The 23,148-nt window shown below is 45.0% G+C and overlaps 2 protein-coding genes across 2 annotated transcripts in view; both read right to left on the bottom strand.

The window, feature by feature from the left end:
• Positions 1 to 690: 690 nt before the first annotated feature.
• On the bottom strand, positions 691 to 17,606 carry LOC141167385 (mucin-3A-like). Its single transcript, XM_073654794.1, has 4 exons — positions 17,540 to 17,606; positions 4,116 to 4,169; positions 2,864 to 3,029; positions 691 to 2,429 (listed from the first exon to the last, which is right to left on the bottom strand). The coding sequence occupies exons 1-4, from the start codon at positions 17,604 to 17,606 to the stop codon at positions 2,270 to 2,272; spliced, it is 447 nt and encodes a 148-aa protein (XP_073510895.1). The 3' UTR covers positions 691 to 2,269.
• Positions 17,607 to 18,603: 997 nt separating this feature from the next.
• The window catches only part of LOC141167073 (mucin-12-like), a 41,018-nt gene continuing 36,473 nt past the window's right edge, over positions 18,604 to 23,148 (bottom strand). The window contains exons 7-9 of the mRNA XM_073654413.1: positions 22,958 to 23,011; positions 20,779 to 20,944; positions 18,604 to 20,344 (exon numbers count right to left, since the gene is read on the bottom strand). Coding sequence (XP_073510514.1) covers positions 20,185 to 20,344; positions 20,779 to 20,944; positions 22,958 to 23,011 — 380 coding nt within the window. The 3' untranslated portion in view covers positions 18,604 to 20,184. The remainder of the gene's footprint in view (positions 20,345 to 20,778; positions 20,945 to 22,957; positions 23,012 to 23,148) is intronic.

Here is a 23,148-nt window from a genome sequence, read left to right as displayed (position 1 = left end):
AGCTGCGTCAGGATAAGGGGCTTCACCTTGGAAAACTCGTGTGAACGTACCCTTCTTCAGAACTTCATGAACTAGAAATTGAACCTATTTTGCTACATCTGCCAGAATGAGATCATTTTCAATTCCAGGTTTCTTGTGGACATGTTTCACCGCATGTCACCATGTGTGGTTAACAACGCTTCATTTTAAAGAGTAACTAAACTTTTATTTTTTCTTAATTTTGGCAAGCATGGAAACTTATAACATTTTTCAAATCAGTTTATTAAAAAAATATTATATTAAAAAATTATATGTAAGTTGCTTCCAAACCTTGGCATTTCCCTAGTCTAGTTATATGCCTTCAGCTGCATTAATATTAGAAAGTTCATATTTGGAGTACAGATGATGGCAGCAATGAGTCCGTCCACCAAATAGCGCCATCCCTTCATACACAGTATCCTCTATTATGTATAGTGCTTTCCTTTATTACATTGTATCCTCTCTTGTGTATAGCGCCATCCCATATTACATAGTATCCTCTCTTGCTATGTATAGTGCCGTCCCTTATTGCATAGTATCCTCTCTTGTTGTGTACAGTGCTGTCCCTTATTACAGTGTCCTCTCGTATGTATAGCGCTGTTCCTTATTACATAGTATCCTCTCTTTTGTGTATAGTGCCGTCCCTTATTACATAGTATCCTCTCTTGTGTATAGTGCTTTCCTTTATTACATTATATCCTCTCGTGTATAGCGCCATCCCATATTACATAGTATCCTCTCTTGCTATGTATAGTGCCGTCCCTTATTACATAGTATCCTCTCTTGTTGTGTATAGTGCTGTCCCTTATTACAGTGTCCTCTCGTATGTATAGCGCTGTTCCTTATTACATAGTATCCTCTCTTTTGTGTATAGTGCTGTCCCTTATTACAGTGTCCTCTCTTGTGTATAGCACCGTTCCTTATTACATAGTATCCTCTCTTGTGTATACCGCCGTACCCTTACTTCGTAGTATCCTCTTGTGTATAGTGCCATCCTTTATTACATACTGTAGTATCCTTTCTTGTGTATAGCACCATCCCTTATTACATAGCTTCCTCTCTTGTGTATTGTCAGTCCCTTATTACACAGTGTCCTCTCTTGTGTATAATGCTGCCCCTTATTAGTGTCCTCTCTTGTGTATAGAGCTGTCCATTATTACATAGAATCCTCTCTTGTTGTGTATAGTGCAGTCCCTTTTTACATAGTATTATCTATTGTGTATAGCGCAGTCCCTTATTACATAGTATCCTCTCTTGTGTTCTTGTGTATAGTGCTGTCCATTATTACATTTCTCACTAACTCTAGGGATAGGCTGTTGCAGGAGATATGCAGGAGATTTTGCTGATAAGCACAACACCCAAAGAAAGAGAGACATGTGCTGACCGTTCACTGCCATCATCTGTACTCCAAATGAATACGTTCTGATATTAACACAGCTGAAGGCAGACAAATGGACTAAAAAAATCTATATATTTAAAGTTTAATAATCTTTAATGGAAACATTTTTTGGAACTTTGTCCTTCGACTATAAATATAAAAATTAGAAATGACATCAGATGTTATGCAAAATCTACATTTATAAGAAAATATTAACAAATATACAGAATTTATATAATGAGAGAATACTATAAAAAACAATTCAGTGCAATCTATTGGCCATCTTCTAATATCTGCTACGACGAGGCCTCCATTAGGATGGATTTGATATGGCGGAGCATATAGCATGCTTTACTTTATACTATTTATTAATAGCCTTAGGAATATTTTACATCTTACATAGTAATATTTTATATTTAATATATATATATATTACATTTTTGCTACAAATTATTCTGTACAAAATAATTAAAAGAAAGACACAGAACAGTTGGTGACGAGTAAATACATTACTTATTTTAGGCTGATCTTAAATCTGTACTTCAGAGCTGCAATCACAATTCTGCAGTTGAAATTTTTCAAAAGTTGCTGCTTGTTCAGTGTCTTTTACATAAAAGTCTTTAGCTTCAGTTCTCGGAAATCTCTAATTACCGGATTACGGAAACGTCCTTGTCTATCTACATAACTCCTTAATTTACAGTTTTTCTCAAGTCTTTGCCATTTTATTAACTTTTATTTGATCTTTTATCTTCTCTATTGTCTCTGGTCCAATTCTGTAAGATTCTCAAACCCGGAAAATGGTTTCTACCATCTTCGCGAACGCTCTTATCCCAGAAGCAGAAGAGAACAAAGTGCAGTTTGTGGATTTATGAGTTAGTTATAATATTTCTTCCTGTAGAGGAAAACTCCTAGGATAATGCTGACGATCACCAGCACTCCGATACTGGCCCCCACACCTCCGTACATTGCGACTATTGATATGGCTCCTTGACATTTGGAGTAGGTGTACAGGTACAGGTCTGTTCTTGGGCAACTGCAAGACAAGATGTGAAAATGTTCATCAAAAAAAAAGCTATAAAAACACAAAAAGTCCAAAACTTCCTAGATCCTATTTAAATGGACGATTCCACTAGGAAAAGAAAACTGAGGGGAGAACTGAGTTTGCCTAGCAGATCTGTGAATGCTGAGCTTTGTATAACCCCGCCTCCCGTCACTGATTGGCTGCTTTCTGTCTACACTGTGCATAGGCAGACCATGGCCAATCAGGGGTAGGGGCGGGGTTATACAGAGCTCAGTATTCAGAACTAAGTCTATATTTTTCACATTAAAGACCCATCTGTGCATTTCGATTCCTTATAAACAGTACAACACAATATGTCTGTATGGCAGCGATTATAACGACCGGTGGGTTGCACCGCAGTGCGGCACAATCAGCGCTATGACATGTGATCATCACAGTGTACTCACAAGCAATGGGGGCCTTCGTCTCCCTTGATCTGACAGTTACCAGAATTACAGTCCAGAAAAGCAGGCGTGCCCGGGGCACAGCTAGTCACACAGGCCAGGCCGTCCGAGGACACATACGGCTTATAGAACCGCAGGTATTCTGCCGAGATCTGCTCAGAACATCTCTCTGAGGAGGAAACACAGGAGCGAAACGTGTCAGATAGAAAGATATGTGACCACCAGACACACAGACAGATAGATGATAGATAGATGATAGATAGATAGATGATAGATAGATAGATAGATAGATGATAGATAGATAATAGATAGATAATAGATAGATGATAGATAGATGATAGATAGATAGATAGATAGATGATAGATAGATGATAGATAGATATTGATAGATGATAGATAGATAGATAGATGATAGATAGATAGATGATAGATAGATAGATAGATGATAGATAGATAGATAGATGATAGATAGATAGATAGATAATAGATAGATAAATAGATAGATGATAGATAGATAGATAGATAGATAGATGATAGATAGATAGATAATAGATGATAGATAGATAGATAGATAGATGATAGATAGATGATAGATAGATAATAGATAGATAGATGATAGATAATAGATACTATATAGATAATAGATAGATAATAGATAGATAGATGATAGATAGATAATAGATAGATAATAGATAGATGATAGATAGATAATAGATAGATAGATAGATAATAGATAGATAGATAATAAATAGATAATAGATAGATAGATAGATAGATAGATAATAGATAGATGACAGATAGATAATAGATAGATAATAGATAGATGATAGATAATAGATAGATAAATGGATAAATAATAGATAATAGATAGATAGATAGATAGATAATAGATAGATAGATAATAGATAGATAATAGATAGATAGATAGATAGATAATAGATAGATGACAGATAGATAATAGATAGATAATAGATAGATGATAGATAGATAATAGATAGATAGATAATAGATAGATAATAGATAGATAGATAGATAGATAATAGATAGATGATAGATAGATAATAGATAGATAATAGATAGATGATAGATAATAGATAATAGATAGATGATAGATAGATAATAGATAGATAATAGATAGATGATAGATAATAGATAATAGATAGATGATAGATAGATAATAGATAGATAAATGGATAAATAATAGATAATAGATAGATAGATGATAGATAGATAATAGATGATAGATTTTTATTACCATATTTACTGGGCGTCTTGAAAACTTCGGTGGATGAACTTTCAATGCACAAAGCTTTGAAAATAAAGAAGAGCAATAATCAGAGGAGCTGCTATCAGTGACTCTTTCTTTCATCTGTAAGATTGCGGACCCTCGGCCTCTTCTCCTCTGGGGGTCTCCAGACTTCTGGTCTGATAAATACTAGCAGACACCCTACTACTGACGTAGATCCCAGAGGTGAATCCCGGATTCCTGGGGTGGTCCGGGGTGTAGCGGGGTAGTAGTTGTCACACCCGGGACCCTCGGGCAGTTTTTTAAGCATTTTCCTAGTTATTCCTAGCGACAAGAAGTTGTAACTGAGCACACCCCTGCTGGTGCTAATACTTTTTTATTTTTTCTCTTTTTTTCCTGTGCGTGTAAGAAGCCAGAATAAGACGATCTGTGTAATCCCAGCAATCATCTATGAGCAGATCTGAGATCATTGTTACGTAGCAAAGGCTGAGTATTACAGCAGGCTACCACCCGGCATCTTATTACAGCAGGCTACCACCCGGCATCTTATTACAGCAAACCACCACCCGGCATCTTATTACAGCAGGCCACCACCCGGCATCTTATTACAGCAGGCTACCACCTGGCATCTTATTACAGCAGGTTACCACCAGGCATCTTATTACAGCAGGCCACCACCCGGCATCTTATTACAGCAGTCTACCACCCGGCATCTTATTACAGCAGGCTACCACCCGGCATCTTATTACAGCAAACCACCACCCGGCATCTTATTACAGCAGGCCACCACCCGGCATCTTATTATAGCAGGCTACCACCTGGCATCTTATTACAGCAGGTTACCACCAGGCATCTTATTACAGCAGGCCACCACCCGGCATCTTATTACAGCAGGCCACCACCCGGCATCTTATTACAGCAGGCCACCACCTGGCATCTTATTACAGCAGGCCACCACCCGGCATCTTATTACAGCAGGCCACCACCTGGCATCTTATTACAGCAGGTTACCACCAGGCATCTTATTACAGCAGGCCACCACCCGGCATCTTATTACAGCAGGCCACCACCCGGCATCTTATTACAGCAGGCCACCACCCGGCATCTTATTACAGCAGGCCACCACCCGGCATCTTATTACAGCAGGCCACCACCCGGCATCTTATTACAGCAGGCTACCACCCGGCATCTTATTACAGCAGGTTACCACCTGGCATCTTATTACAGCAGGCCACCACCCGGCATCTTATTACAGCAGGCTACCACCTGGCATCTTATTACAGCAGGCTACCACCCGGCATCTTATTACAGCAGGCTACCACCCGGCATCTTATTACAGCAGGCCACCACCCGGCATCTTATTATAGCAGGCTACCACCTGGCATCTTATTACAGCAGGCTACCACCCGGCATCTTATTACAGCAGGCTACCACCCGGCATCTTATTACAGCAGGCTACCACCTGGCATCTTATTACAGCAGGCCACCACCCGGCATCTTATTACAGCAGGCCACCACCCGGCATCTTATTACAGCAGGCCACCACCCGGCATCTTATTACAGCAGGCTACCACCTGGCATCTTATTACAGCAGGCCACCACCCGGCATCTTATTACAGCAGGCCACCACCCGGCATCTTATTACAGCAGGCCACCACCCGGCATCTTATTACAGCAGGCTACCACCCGGCATCTTATTACAGCAGGCCACCACCCGGCATCTTATTACAGCAGGCTACCACCCGGCATCTTATTACAGCAGGCCACCACCCGGCATCATATTACAGCAGGCCACCACCCGGCATCTTATTACAGCAGGCTACCACCCGGCATCTTATTACAGCAGGCCACCACCTGGCATCTTATTACAGCAGGCCACCACCCGGCATCTTATTACAGCAGGCCACCACCTGGCATCTTATTACAGCAGGCCACCACCCGGCATCTTATTACAGCAGGCCACCACCCGGCATCTTATTACAGCAGGCCACCACCCGGCATCTTATTACAGCAGGCTACCACCCGGCATCTTATTACAGCAGGCTACCACCTGGCATCTTATTACAGCAGGCTACCAGCCGACATCTTATTACAGCAGGTTACCACCCGGCATCTTATTACAGCAGGCTACCACCCGGCATCTTATTACAGCAGGTTACCACCCGGCATCTTATTACAGCAGGCTACCACCTGGCATCTTATTACAGCAGGTTACCACCCGGCATCTTATTACAGCAGGTTACCACCCGGCATCTTATTACAGCAGGTTACCACCCGGCATCTTATTACAGCAGGCCACCACCTGGCATCTTATTACAGCAGGCTACGACCCGGCATCTTATTACAGCAGGCTACCACCCGGCATCTTATTACAGTAGGCCACCACCCGGCATCTTATTACAGCAGGCTACCACCTGGCATCTTATTACAGCAGGCCACCACCTGGCATCTTATTACAGCAGGCTACCACCTGGCATCTTATTACAGCAGGCCACCACCCGGCATCTTATTACAGCAGGTTACCACCCGGCATCTTATTACAGTAGGCCACCACCCGGCATCTTATTACAGCAGGCTACCACCTGGCATCTTATTACAGTAGGCCACCACCCGACATCTTATTACAGCAGGCTACCACCTGGCATCTTATTACAGCAGGCCACCACCCGGCATCTTATTACAGCAGGTTACCACCTGGCATCTTATTACAGTAGGCCACCACCCGACATCTTATTACAGCAGGCTACCACCTGGCATCTTATTACAGCAGGCCACCACCCGGCATCTTATTACAGCAGGCTACCACCCGGCATCTTATTACAGCAGGCCACCACCCGGCATCTTATTACAGCAGGCCACCACCCGGCATCTTATTACAGCAGGTTACCACCCGGCATCTTATTACAGCAGGCCACCACCCGGCATCTTATTACAGCAGGCCACCACCCGGCATCTTATTACAGCAGGCCACCACCTGGCATCTTATTACAGCAGGCTACCACCCGGCATCTTATTACAGCAGGCTACCACCCGGCATCTTATTACAGTAGGCCACCACCCGGCATCTTATTACAGCAGGCTACCACCTGGCATCTTATTACAGCAGGCCACCACCCGGCATCTTATTACAGCAGGTTACCACCCGGCATCTTATTACAGTAGGCCACCACCCGGCATCTTATTACAGCAGGCTACCACCTGGCATCTTATTACAGTAGGCCACCACCCGACATCTTATTACAGCAGGCTACCACCTGGCATCTTATTACAGCAGGCCACCACCCGGCATCTTATTACAGCAGGTTACCACCCGGCATCTTATTACAGCAGGCCACCACCCGGCATCTTATTACAGCAGGCCACCACCCGGCATCTTATTACAGCAGGTTACCACCCGGCATCTTATTACAGCAGGCCACCACCCGGCATCTTATTACAGCAGGCCACCACCCGGCATCTTATTACAGCAGGCCACCACCCGGCATCTTATTACAGCAGGCCACCACCCGGCATCTTATTACAGCAGGCCACCACCCGGCATCTTATTACAGCAGGTTACCACCCGGCATCTTATTACAGCAGGCCACCACCCGGCATCTTATTACAGCAGGCCACCACCCGGCATCTTATTACAGCAGGCTACCACCCGGCATCTTATTACAGCAGGCTACCACCCGGCATCTTATTACAGCAGGCTACCACCCGGCATCTTATTACAGCAGGCTACCACCCGGCATCTTATTACAGCAGGCTACCACCCGGCATCTTATTACAGCAGGCCACCACCCGGCATCTTATTACAGCAGGTTACCACCCGGCATCTTATTACAGTAGGCCACCACCCGGCATCTTATTACAGCAGGCTACCACCTGGCATCTTATTACAGTAGGCCACCACCCGACATCTTATTACAGCAGGCTACCACCTGGCATCTTATTACAGCAGGCCACCACCCGGCATCTTATTACAGCAGGTTACCACCTGGCATCTTATTACAGTAGGCCACCACCCGACATCTTATTACAGCAGGCTACCACCTGGCATCTTATTACAGCAGGCCACCACCCGGCATCTTATTACAGCAGGCTACCACCCGGCATCTTATTACAGCAGGCCACCACCCGGCATCTTATTACAGCAGGCCACCACCCGGCATCTTATTACAGCAGGTTACCACCCGGCATCTTATTACAGCAGGCCACCACCCGGCATCTTATTACAGCAGGCCACCACCCGGCATCTTATTACAGCAGGCCACCACCTGGCATCTTATTACAGCAGGCTACCACCCGGCATCTTATTACAGCAGGCTACCACCCGGCATCTTATTACAGTAGGCCACCACCCGGCATCTTATTACAGCAGGCTACCACCTGGCATCTTATTACAGCAGGCCACCACCCGGCATCTTATTACAGCAGGTTACCACCCGGCATCTTATTACAGTAGGCCACCACCCGGCATCTTATTACAGCAGGCTACCACCTGGCATCTTATTACAGTAGGCCACCACCCGACATCTTATTACAGCAGGCTACCACCTGGCATCTTATTACAGCAGGCCACCACCCGGCATCTTATTACAGCAGGTTACCACCCGGCATCTTATTACAGCAGGCCACCACCCGGCATCTTATTACAGCAGGCCACCACCCGGCATCTTATTACAGCAGGTTACCACCCGGCATCTTATTACAGCAGGCCACCACCCGGCATCTTATTACAGCAGGCCACCACCCGGCATCTTATTACAGCAGGCCACCACCCGGCATCTTATTACAGCAGGCCACCACCCGGCATCTTATTACAGCAGGCCACCACCCGGCATCTTATTACAGCAGGCTACCACCCGGCATCTTATTACAGCAGGCCACCACCCGGCATCTTATTACAGCAGGCCACCACCCGGCATCTTATTACAGCAGGTTACCACCCGGCATCTTATTACAGCAGGTTACCACCCGGCATCTTATTACAGCAGGCCACCACCCGGCATCTTATTACAGCAGGCTACCACCCGGCATCTTATTACAGCAGGCCACCACCCGGCATCTTATTACAGCAGGCCACCACCCGGCATCTTATTACAGCAGGTTACCACCCGGCATCTTATTACAGCAGGCCACCACCCGGCATCTTATTACAGCAGGCCACCACCCGGCATCTTATTACAGCAGGCTACCACCCGGCATCTTATTACAGCAGGCTACCACCCGGCATCTTATTACAGCAGGCTACCACCCGGCATCTTATTACAGCAGGCTACCACCCGGCATCTTATTACAGCAGGCTACCACCCGGCATCTTATTACAGCAGGCCACCACCCGGCATCTTATTACAGCAGGCTACCACCCGGCATCTTATTACAGCAGGCTACCACCCGGCATCTTATTACAGCAGGCCACCACCCGGCATCTTATTACAGCAGGCTACCACCCGGCATCTTATTACAGCAGGCTACCACCCGGCATCTTATTACAGCAGGCCACCACCCGGCATCTTATTACAGCAGGTTACCACCCGGCATCTTATTACAGCAGGCCACCACCCGGCATCTTATTACAGCAGGCCACCACCCGGCATCTTATTACAGCAGGCCACCACCCGGCATCTTATTACAGCAGGCCACCACCCGGCATCTTATTACAGCAGGCTACCACCCGGCATCTTATTACAGCAGGCTACCACCCGGCATCTTATTACAGCAGGCTACCACCCGGCATCTTATTACAGCAGGCCACCACCCGGCATCTTATTACAGCAGGCTACCACCCGGAATCTTATTACAGCAGGCCACCACCCGGCATCTTATTACAGCAGGCTACCACCCGGCATCTTATTACAGCAGGCCACCACCCGGCATCTTATTACAGCAGGCCACAACCCGGCATCTTATTACAGCAGGCCACAACCCGGCATCTTATTACAGCAGGTTACCACCCGGCATCTTATTACAGCAGGCCACCACCCGGCATCTTATTACAGCAGGCTACCACCCGGCATCTTATTACAGCAGGCTACCACCCGGCATCTTATTACAGCAGGCTACCACTCGGCATCTTATTACAGCAGGCTACCACCCGGCATCTTATTACAGCAGGCCACCACCCGGCATCTTATTACAGCAGGCTACCACCCGGCATCTTATTACAGCAGGCTACCACCCGGCATCTTATTACAGCAGGCCACCACCCGGCATCTTATTACAGCAGGCCACCACCCGGCATCTTATTACAGCAGGCCACCACCCGGCATCTTATTACAGCAGGCCACCACCCGGCATCTTATTACAGCAGGCCACCACCCGGCATCTTATTACTGCAGGTTACCACCCGGCATCTTATTACAGCAGGCTACCACCCGGCATCTTATTACAGCAGGCCACCACCCGGCATCTTATTACAGCAGGCCACCACCCGGCATCTTATTACAGCAGGCCACCACCCGGCATCTTATTACAGCAGGTTACCACCCGACATCTTATTACAGCAGGCCACCACCTGGCATCTTATTACAGCAGGCCACCACCCGGCATCTTATTACAGCAGGTTACCACCCGGCATCTTATTACAGCAGGCTACCACCCGGCATCTTATTACAGCAGGCTACCACCCGGTATCTTATTACAGCAGGCCACCACCCGGCATCTTATTACAGCAGGCCACCACCCGGCATCTTATTACAGCAGGCCACCACCCGGCATCTTATTACTGCAGGTTACCACCCGGCATCTTATTATAGCAGGCTACCACCCGGCATCTTATTACAGCAGGCCACCACCCGGCATCTTATTACAGCAGGCCACCACCCGGCATCTTATTGCAGCAGGCTACCACCCGGCATCTTATTACAGCAGGCCACCACCCGGCATCTTATTACAGCAGGCTACCACCCGGCATCTTATTACAGCAGGCCACCACCCGGCATCTTATTACAGCAGGCCACCACCCGGCATCTTATTACAGCAGGCCACCACCCGGCATCTTATTACAGCAGGCTACCACCCGGCATCTTATTACAGCAGGCTACCACCCGGCATCTTATTACAGCAGGCCACCACCCGGCATCTTATTACAGCAGGCCACCACCCGGCATCTTATTACAGCAGGCCACCACCCGGCATCTTATTACAGCAGGCCACCACCCGGCATCTTATTACAGCAGGCTACCACCCGGCATCTTATTACAGCAGGCCACCACCCGGCATCTTATTACAGCAGGCCACCACCCGGCATCTTATTACAGCAGGCCACCACCCGGCATCTTATTACAGCAGGCCACCACCCGGCATCTTATTACTGCAGGTTACCACCCGGCATCTTATTACAGCAGGCTACCACCCGGCATCTTATTACAGCAGGCCACCACCCGGCATCTTATTACAGCAGGCCACCACCCGGCATCTTATTACAGCAGGCTACCACCCGGCATCTTATTACAGCAGGTTACCACCCGACATCTTATTACAGCAGGCTACCACCCGGCATCTTATTACAGCAGGTTACCACCCGGCATCTTATTACAGCAGGCTACCACCCGGCATCTTATTACAGCAGGCTACCACCCGGCATCTTATTACAGCAGGCTACCACCCGGTATCTTATTACAGCAGGCCACCACCCGGCATCTTATTACAGTAGGCCACCACCCGGCATCTTATTACTGCAGGTTACCACCCGGCATCTTATTATAGCAGGCTACCACCCGGCATCTTATTACAGCAGGCCACCACCCGGCATCTTATTACAGCAGGCCACCACCCGGCATCTTATTGCAGCAGGCTACCACCCGGCATCTTATTACAGCAGGCCACCACCCGGCATCTTATTACAGCAGGCTACCACCCGGCATCTTATTACAGCAGGCCACCACCCGGCATCTTATTACAGCAGGCCACCACCCGGCATCTTATTACAGCAGGCCACCACCCGGCATCTTATTACAGCAGGCTACCACCCGGCATCTTATTACAGCAGGCTACCACCCGGCATCTTATTACAGCAGGCCACCACCCGGCATCTTATTACAGCAGGCTACCACCCGGCATCTTATTACAGCAGGCCACCACCCGGCATCTTATTACTGCAGGTTACCACCCGGCATCTTATTACAGCAGGCCACCACCCGGCATCTTATTACAGCAGGCCACCACCCGGCATCTTATTACAGCAGGCTACCACCCGGCATCTTATTACAGCAGGCCACCACCCGGCATCTTATTACAGCAGGCCACCACCCGGCATCTTATTACAGCAGGCCACCACCCGGCATCTTATTACAGCAGGCCACCACCTGGCATCTGATTACAGCAGGCCACCACCCGGCATCTGATTACAGCAGGCTACCACCCGGCATCTTATTACAGCAGGCCACCACCCGGCATCTTATTACAGCAGGCCACCACCCGGCATCTGATTACAGCAGGCTACCACCCGGCATCTTATTACAGCAGGCTACCACCCGGCATCTTATTACAGCAGGCCACCACCCGGCATCTTATTACAGCAGGCCACCACCCGGCATCTTATTACAGCAGGCCACCACCCGGCATCTTATTACAGCAGGCCACCACCCGGCATCTTATTACAGCAGGCCACCACCCGGCATCTTATTACAGCAGGCTACCACCCGGCATCTTATTACAGCAGGCTACCACCCGGCATCTTATTACAGCAGGTTACCACCCGGCATCTTATTACAGCAGGCTACCACCCGGAATCTTATTACAGCAGGCCACCACCTGGCATCTTATTACAGCAGGCTACCACCCGGCATCTTATTACAGCAGGCTACCACCATGCAGGCATCTTATTACAGCAGGCTACCACCCGGCATCTTATTACAGCAGGTTACCACCTGGCATCTTATTACAGCAGGTTACCACCTGGCATCTTATTACAGCAGGCTACCACCCGGCATCTTATTACAGCAGTCTACCACCCGGCATCTTATTACAGCAGGCCACCACCTGGCATCTTATTACAGCAGGCCACCACCCGGCATCTTATTACAGCAGGCCACCACCTGGCATCTTATTACAGCAGGCTACCACCCGGCATCTTATTACAGCAGGCTACCACCCGGCATCTTATTACAGCAGGCCACCACCTGGCATCTTATTACAGCAGGCTACCACCCGGCATCTTATTACAGCAGGTTACCACCCGGCATCTTATTACAGCAGGCTATCACCCGGCATCTTATTACAGCAGGCCACCACCCGGCATCTTATTACAGCAGGCTACCACCCGGCATCTTATTACAGCAGGCCACCACCCGGCATCTTATTACAGCAGGCCACCACCTGGCATCTTATTACAGCAGGCTACCACCCGGCATCTTATTACAGCAGGTTACCACCCGGCATCTTATTACAGCAGGCCACCACCTGGCATCTTATTACAGCAGGCTACCACCCGGCATCTTATTACAGCAGGTTACCACCCGGCATCTTATTACAGTAGGCTACCACCCGGCATCTTATTACAGCAGGCCACCACCCGGCATCTTATTACAGCAGGCTACCACCCGGCATCTTATTACAGCAGGTTACCACCCGGCATCTTATTACAGCAGGCCACCTCCCGGCATCTTATTACAGCAGGCCACCACCCGGCATCTTATTACAGCAGGCCACCACCCGGCATCTTATTACAGCAGGCCACCACCTGGCATCTTATTACAGCAGGTTACCACCCTACATCTTATTACAGCAGGCTACCACCCGGCATCTTATTACAGCAGGCTACCACCATGCAGGCATCTTATTACAGCAGGCTACCACCCGGCATCTTATTACAGCAGGCTACCACCATGCAGACATCTTATTACAGCAGGCTACCACCCGGCATCTTATTACAGCAGGTTACCACCCGGCATCTTATTACAGCAGGTTACCACCCGGCATCTTATTACAGCAGGCTACCACCCGGCATCTTATTACAGCAGGCTACCACCCGGCATCTTATTACAGCAGGCTACCACCCGGCATCTTATTACAGCAGGCTACCACCCGGCATCTTATTACAGCAGGCTACCACCCGGCATCTTATTGCAGCAGGCCACCACCCGGCATCTTATTACAGCAGGCCACCACCCGGCATCTTATTACAGCAGGCTACCACCCGGCATCTTATTACAGCAGGCCACCACCCGGCATCTTATTACAGCAGGCCACCACCCGGCATCTTATTACAGCAGGCCACCACCCGGCATCTTATTACAGCAGGCCACCACCCGGCATCTTATTACAGCAGGCTACCACCCGGCATCTTATTACAGCAGGCCACCACCCGGCATCTTATTACAGCAGGCCACCACCCGGCATTTTATTACAGCAGGCCACCACCCGGCATCTTATTACCGTAGGCTACCACCCGCATCTTATTACAGCAGGCCACCACCCGGCATCTTATTACTGCAGGCTACCACCCGGCATCTTATTACAGCAGGCCACCACCTGGCATCTTATTACAGCAGTCTACCACCCGGCATCTTATTACAGCAGGCCACCACCTGGCATCTTATTACAGCAGGCCACCACCCGGCATCTTATTACAGCCGGCCACCACCTGGCATCTTATTACAGCAGGCTACCACCCGGCATCTTATTACAGCAGGCCACCACCCGGCATCTTATTACAGCAGGCCACCACCTGGCATCTTATTACAGCAGGCCACCACCCGGCATCTTATTACAGCAGGCCACCACCTGGCATCTTATTACAGCAGGCCACCACCTGGCATCTTATTACAGCAGGCTACCACCCAGCATCTTATTACAGCAGGCCACCACCCGGCATCTTATTACAGCAGGCCACCACCCGGCATCTTATTACAGCAGGCTACCACCCGGCATCTTTTTACAGCAGGCCACCACCCGGCATCTTATTACAGCAGGCCACCACCTGGCATCTTATTACAGCAGGCTACCACCCGGCATATTATTACAGCAGGTTACCACCTGGCATCTTATTACAGCAGGCCACCACCCGGCATCTTATTACAGCAGGCCACCACCTGGCATCTTATTACAGCAGGCTACCACCCGGCATATTATTACAGCAGGTTACCACCCGGCATCTTATTACAGCAGGCCACCACCCGGCATCTTATTACATCAGGCTACCACCCGGCATCTTATTACAGCAGGCTACCACCCGGCATCTTATTACAGCAGGCTACCACCCGGCATCTTATTACAGCAGGCTACCACCCGGCATCTTATTACAGCAGGTTACCACCCGGCATCTTATTACAGCAGGCCACCACCCGGCATCTTATTACAGCAGGCTACCACCCGGAATCTTATTACAGCAGGCTACCACCATGCCGGCATCTTATTACAGCAGGCTACCACCCGGCATCTTATTACAGCAGGCTACCACTCGGCATCTTATTACAGCATTTCCCGGTGAATGCATTTGTCATAGTTGAAAGCAATACAAAAGTGCAAAAACGCATAAAAAATGCTACTTGTGAACATAGCCCAAGGTGTGGAGGAGTATTTTTGTTTTTGGTCATTTATTTTAACTTATACACAAGTCTTTTCCCTGGAAAGGATGTTCCTTAACATATTTCACAGGAAAAAAGTTTCACTTTCGTTTTATTGTGAGCCTGTAAAAGTGGCTTAATACCTCTGACCACGTTGTTGACAGCAGTGACCTGGGGGTCAGAAATGCTTCCTGGGGCGATCCCCATGCTGTCCCCATGTCATTTGAGCACTGTCACTATCGTTTTTGGCACTTGTTAGGCTTTTAAAAGACTGCCGGGGGTGCCACCGCAAAAATGCTCGAGTCTCCCATAGACTAACATTGGGCTCGTAGCTCGGGTCGAGCACCCGAGTATCACGGCGAGCTCGGCCCGAGCTTCGAGCACCCGAGCATTTTAGTGCTCGCTCAACACTAGTAACTAACTGTTGGAGTATGGTCATAAGGGTCAGACCATGGCCAGTGACAATCTTCTGGTGGTTTATGGAAACAAATGACTCTTGAGTTAGTGTTAATGAGCCTGATGAAGACCAGGAGAATATTCTTAAAAGTTTCAGATCCCGGTTGATGAGATGACATCACGGAGATCTTATCTGTTGACTTCTCATTCATGATGAGAGCCTCCTGTTCCACCAGATCTCAGGTAAGTTCTGGATCTGTAACACATCCATTGGCGTTGCCAAAACTATGAGAAGATGGTTGTTTAATGGCAAGACACTTGAAGAAAACCTTCAGTGAACACTCAACTTTTTATCATGTGACATCCAAACAGAAGAGTTGAGGAACATGCCCACTTGGCTAGAAAGATTAGATGTGTATATACAATTAATAGGGGCCATACCTAAGGAAAAGAGAGGCACACAAACAAAAAAAAAACTTCCCTAAATTCAGAAGATCAGAAGAATTTACATCAGGTAAAAAAATTCCATATTTTCCACTTGAAGGATCAACCGCTCATTTTTTTCTATGATCCTTATGTTCCAGTTGGATTCTACCATTACTACATAGTGTAGCATCGGCGTCTCTGCCCCGTTCTAGGCAGAGACGCCGTCCCTCTCACCTCCCCGCTCCTGGCGCGGCGTCCTCCAGCGCTGCTCTCCCCGCTGCTTCCGGCGCGCGCTCCTTCCCCGGCAGTGTGCTTAGGGCGCGCGCGCGCTCTCCCTCTCTTAAAGAGACCGTGCGCGCCGTCCTAAGGAGTCCCCGGCCAATTGCCGGAGGACCTCCCATATAAAGGGCACCTCCTCCAAAATGGAGGAGCCCGAGCAAAGTTGTTTGCACCTGTGTCTCACCTGTGCTTCAGCCCTCAGGTCCCGTTGCCAGTTACCTGCCAGTTACCTGCCAGATTCCTGCCAGCTTGCTGCCTTTGTCCTGCCTGATATCCAGTCACCTGCCTGCTAGCCTGAGGTCCGACGGTCTGCCTTCCAACTCCTGTCAGTCTGTCTATGGACCAGCTTGCCCGCTCACCTGGGAGCGCACACCTGTTACCTGCCTGCTAGCCTACCTGGAGGCTTCGCCGTCACGTGCTGTGACCACCTACCATTCCAGAGACTCTCGCTTGCTCACCTGGGAGCGCACACCTGTTACCTGCCTGCTAGCCTACCCGGAGGCTCTGCCATCACAGGTCGTACCTACCCTTTACCCAGAGACTGCCCCGGTCACTTGCCGTAACTCCCTGCCCGTTCATCCAGAGACTGCCCCGGTCACTTGCCGTAACTCCCTGCCCGTTCTTCCAGAGACTGCCCCGGTCACTTGCTGTGACCTCCTGCCCGTTCTTCCAGAGACTGCCCCGGTCACTTGCCGTGACCTCCAGCCCGTCCACTCAGAGACTGTCCCGGTCACCTGCTGTGACTGCCTGCCCGTCATCCCTGATTGCCACCCGCTCCCTTACAAGGACCGCCCCCTTGTATAGTAGCTCAGAGGTTCCGCCTCCCAGACCCGTTACACATAGCACCATAGATTTCAAGGTTGCGAGATCCTTTATTTCTCTTTATAAATGTCAGGATCACCATTCTTAGGCTATGGGCACTTGACATTTTTTGAAGTTGTTATCCGCCTCAAAAAGCACTGCGAAACTGCTGCAAGAAATGAGCATAGTGCATAGCAAAGTGAAAACGACATTAATGTGCACATGTTCCATCTCATGTCACTTCTTTTAACAGCTTCAGGGCTCAGAAACTTTGAGGTGGTTAAAATAAGTGACAAGTTCGTTCTTCGGGCGGGTTTTTGGAAGCCACTTACTTTATACATTTAAAAGTATAGCGCAAAGATACAGGCGGCCGAGCCACCACAAATAAATGTCGACAAGGTCGTCAGCGAAGCTGCGTCAGGATAAGGGGCTTCACCTTGGAAAACTCGTGTGAACGTACCCTTCTTCAGAACTTCATGAACTAGAAATTGAACCTATTTTGCTACATCTGCCAGAATGAGATCATTTTCAATTCCAGGTTTCTTGTGGACATGTTTCACCGCATGTCACCATGTGTGGTTAACAACGCTTCATTTTAAAGAGTAACTAAACTTTTATTTTTTCTTAATTTTGGCAAGCATGGAAACTTATAACATTTTTCAAATCAGTTTATTAAAAAAATATTATATTAAAAAATTATATGTAAGTTGCTTCCAAACCTTGGCATTTCCCTAGTCTAGTTATATGCCTTCAGCTGCATTAATATTAGAAAGTTCATATTTGGAGTACAGATGATGGCAGCAATGAGTCCGTCCACCAAATAGCGCCATCCCTTCATACACAGTATCCTCTATTATGTATAGTGCTTTCCTTTATTACATTGTATCCTCTCTTGTGTATAGCGCCATCCCATATTACATAGTATCCTCTCTTGCTATGTATAGTGCCGTCCCTTATTGCATAGTATCCTCTCTTGTTGTGTACAGTGCTGTCCCTTATTACAGTGTCCTCTCGTATGTATAGCGCTGTTCCTTATTACATAGTATCCTCTCTTTTGTGTATAGTGCCGTCCCTTATTACATAGTATCCTCTCTTGTGTATAGTGCTTTCCTTTATTACATTATATCCTCTCGTGTATAGCGCCATCCCATATTACATAGTATCCTCTCTTGCTATGTATAGTGCCGTCCCTTATTACATAGTATCCTCTCTTGTTGTGTATAGTGCTGTCCCTTATTACAGTGTCCTCTCGTATGTATAGCGCTGTTCCTTATTACATAGTATCCTCTCTTTTGTGTATAGTGCTGTCCCTTATTACAGTGTCCTCTCTTGTGTATAGCACCGTTCCTTATTACATAGTATCCTCTCTTGTGTATACCGCCGTACCCTTACTTCGTAGTATCCTCTTGTGTATAGTGCCATCCTTTATTACATACTGTAGTATCCTTTCTTGTGTATAGCACCATCCCTTATTACATAGCTTCCTCTCTTGTGTATTGTCAGTCCCTTATTACACAGTGTCCTCTCTTGTGTATAATGCTGCCCCTTATTAGTGTCCTCTCTTGTGTATAGAGCTGTCCATTATTACATAGAATCCTCTCTTGTTGTGTATAGTGCAGTCCCTTTTTACATAGTATTATCTATTGTGTATAGCGCAGTCCCTTATTACATAGTATCCTCTCTTGTGTTCTTGTGTATAGTGCTGTCCATTATTACATTTCTCACTAACTCTAGGGATAGGCTGTTGCAGGAGATATGCAGGAGATTTTGCTGATAAGCACAACACCCAAAGAAAGAGAGACATGTGCTGACCGTTCACTGCCATCATCTGTACTCCAAATGAATACGTTCTGATATTAACACAGCTGAAGGCAGACAAATGGACTAAAAAAAATCTTTATATTTAAAGTTTAATAATCTTTAATGGAAACATTTTTGGAACTTTGTCCTTCGACTATAAATATAAAAATTAGAAATGACATCAGCTGTTATGCAAAATCTACATTTATAAGAAAATATTAACAAATATACAGAATTTATATAATGAGAGAATACTATAAAAACATTTCAGTGCAATCTATTGGCCATCTTCTAATATTTGGCTACTACGAGGCCTCCATTAGGATGGATTTGATATGGCGGAGCATATAGCATGCTTTACTTTATACTATTTATTAATAGCCTTAGGAATATTTTATATCTTACATAGTAATATTTTATATTTAATATATATATATATATTACATTTTTGCTACAAATTATTCTGTACAAAATATTTAAAAGAAAGACACAGAACAGTTGGTGACGAGTAAATACATTACTTATTTTAGGCTGATCTTAAATCTGTACTTCAGAGCTGCAATCACAATTCTGCAGTTGAAATTTTTCAAAAGTTGCTGCTTGTTCAGTGTCTTTTACATAAAAGTCTTTAGCTTCAGTTCTCGGAAATCTCTAATTACCGGATTACGGAAACGTCCTTGTCTATCTACATAACTCCTTAATTTACAGTTTTTCTCAAGTCTTTGCCATTTTATTAACTTTTATTTGATCTTTTATCTTCTCTATTGTCTCTGGTCCAATTCTGTAAGATTCTCAAACCCGGAAAATGGTTTCTACCATCTTCGCGAACGCTCTTATCCCAGAAGCAGAAGAGAACAAAGTGCAGTTTGTGGATTTATGAGTTAGTTATAATATTTCTTCCTGTAGAGGAAAACTCCTAGGATAATGCTGACGATCACCAGCACTCCGATACTGGCCCCCACACCTCCGTACATTGCGACTATTGATATGGCTCCTTGACATTTGGAGTAGGTGTACAGGTACAGGTCTGTTCTTGGGCAACTGCAAGACAAGATGTGAAAATGTTCATCAAAAAAAAAGCTATAAAAACACAAAAAGTCCAAAACTTCCTAGATCCTATTTAAATGGACGATTCCACTAGGAAAAGAAAACTGAGGGGAGAACTGAGTTTGCCTAGCAGATCTGTGAATGCTGAGCTTTGTATAACCCCGCCTCCCGTCACTGATTGGCTGCTTTCTGTCTACACTGTGCATAGGCAGACCATGGCCAATCAGGGGTAGGGGCGGGGTTATACAGAGCTCAGTATTCAGAACTAAGTCTATATTTTTCACATTAAAGACCCATCTGTGCATTTCGATTCCTTATAAACAGTACAACACAATATGTCTGTATGGCAGCGATTATAACGACCGGTGGGTTGCAACGCAGTGCGGCACAATCAGCGCTATGACATGTGATCATCACAGTGTACTCACAAGCAATGGGGGCCTTCGTCTCCCTTGATCTGACAGTTACCAGAATTACAGTCCAGAAAAGCAGGCGTGCCCGGGGCACAGCTAGTCACACAGGCCAGGCCGTCCGAGGACACATACGGCTTATAGAACCGCAGGTATTCTGCCGAGATCTGCTCAGAACATCTCTCTGAGGAGGAAACACAGGAGCGAAACGTGTCAGATAGAAAGATATGTGACCACCAGACACACAGACAGATAGATGATAGATAGATAGATGATAGATAGATAGATAATAGATAGATAGATAGATAGATAATAGATAGATAGATGATAGATAGATGATAGATAGATAATAGATAGATAATAGATAGATGATAGATAGATAATAGATAATAGATAGATAATAGATAGATAGATAATAGATAGATAATAGATAGATAGATAGATAATAGATAGATAGATCGATAATAGATATATAATACATAGATAGATAATAGATAGATAGATAGATAGATAATAGATAGATAGATGATAGATAGATGATAGATAATAGATAGATAGATAATAGATAGATAGATAGAGGGATAGATAATGCATAGATAGATAGATAGATCGATAATAGATAGATAGATAATACAGAGATAGATAGATTGATAATAGATATATAACACATAGCTAGATAGATAGATGATAGATAGATAATGGATAGATAATATATAATAGATAGATAGATAGATAATAGATAGATAATAGATAGATAGATAATAGATAATAGATAGATGGATAAAAGATAGATAATAGATAGATAATAGATAGATAATAGATAGATAATACATAGATAGATAGATGATAGATAGATAATAGATAGATAATAGATAGATAGATAATAGATAATAGATAGATGATAGATAGATAATAGATAGATAATACATAGATAGATAATAGATAGATAGATGATAGATAGATAAAAGATAGGTAGAGATAGATAGATAATAGATAGATGATAGATAGATGATAGATAATAGATAGATAGATGATAGATAGATAGATAATAGATAGATAGATAGATGATAGATAGATGATAGATAGATAGATAAAAGATAGGTAGAGATAGATAGATAATAGATAGATAGATAATACATAGATAGATAGATGATAGATAGATAGATAGATAGATGATAGATAGATAGATAAAAGATAGGTAGAGATAGATAGATAATAGATAGATGGATAGATAGATAATAGATAGATAGATAATAGATAGATAATAGATAGATGATAGATAGATAATAGATAGATAATAGATAGATAGATAGTAGATAGATAGATAATACATAGATAGAAAATACATAGATAGATGATCGATAGATAGATAGATAGATAGATGATAGATAGATATATGGATAGATAGATAGAAAATACATAGATAATAGATAGATGACAGATAGATAATAGATAGATGATAGATAGATAATAGATAGATAATAGATAATAGTTAGATAATAGATAGATAGATGATAATAGATAGATAGAAGGTAGATAGATGATAGATAATAGATAGATAGATAAATAATAGATAGATGATAGATAATAGATAGATAGATGATAGATAATAGATACTATATAGATAATAGATAGATGATAGATAATAGATAGATGATAGATAGATAGATAATAGATAATAGTTAGATAATAGATAGATAAATAATAGATAGATGATAGATAATAGATACTATATAGATAATAGATAGATAATAGATAGATAATAGATAGATAGATACTATATAGATAATACATAGATAATAGTTAGATAATAGATAAATAATAGATAGATGATAGATAATAGATAGATAGATGATAGATAATAGATACTATATAGATAATAGATAGATAAAAGATAGATAGATAATAGATAGATAATAGATAGATAGATGATAGATAGATAGATGATAGATAATAGATAGATGATAGATAGATAATAGATAGATAATAGATAGATGACAGATAGATAATAGATAGATGATAGATAGATAGATAGATGATAGATAGATGATAGATAGATAATAGATAATAGATAGATAGATAATAGATAGATAATAGATAGATGATAGATAATAGATAGATAAATGGATAAATAATAGATAATAGATAGATATATGGATAGATAATACATAGATAATAGATGATAGATTTTTATTACCATATTTACTGGGCGTCTTGAAAACTTCGGTGGATGAACTTTCAATGCACAAAGCTTTGAAAATAAAGAAGAGCAATAATCAGAGGAGCTGCTATCAGTGACTCTTTCTTTCATCTGTAAGATTGCGGACCCTCGGCCTCTTCTCCTCTGGGGGTCTCCAGACTTCTGGTCTGATAAATACTAGCAGACAC

Source organism: Phyllobates terribilis, unplaced genomic scaffold (genome assembly GCF_046119375.1).
Source record: "Phyllobates terribilis strain yellow unplaced genomic scaffold, ASM4611937v1 Scaffold_11__3_contigs__length_659146591, whole genome shotgun sequence".
NCBI classification, from domain to species: Eukaryota; Metazoa; Chordata; class Amphibia; order Anura; family Dendrobatidae; genus Phyllobates; species Phyllobates terribilis.
This window is presented reverse-complemented; position numbering and strand designations above follow the sequence as displayed.

Excerpts from the sequence above, each read along its gene's own strand:
- LOC141167385 (XM_073654794.1), bottom strand. The coding sequence starts at position 17,606 with ATGGTGATCCTGACATTTATAAAGAGAAATAAAGGATCTCGCAACCTT. Across the intron at positions 4,170-17,539 it reads TGAAATCTATGGTGCTATGT|CTTTGTGCATTGAAAGTTCA; the intron begins GTAACGGGTCTG and ends TTATTTTCAAAG. Across the intron at positions 3,030-4,115 it reads CAAGACGCCCAGTAAATATG|AGAGATGTTCTGAGCAGATC; the intron begins GTAATAAAAATC and ends TTTCCTCCTCAG.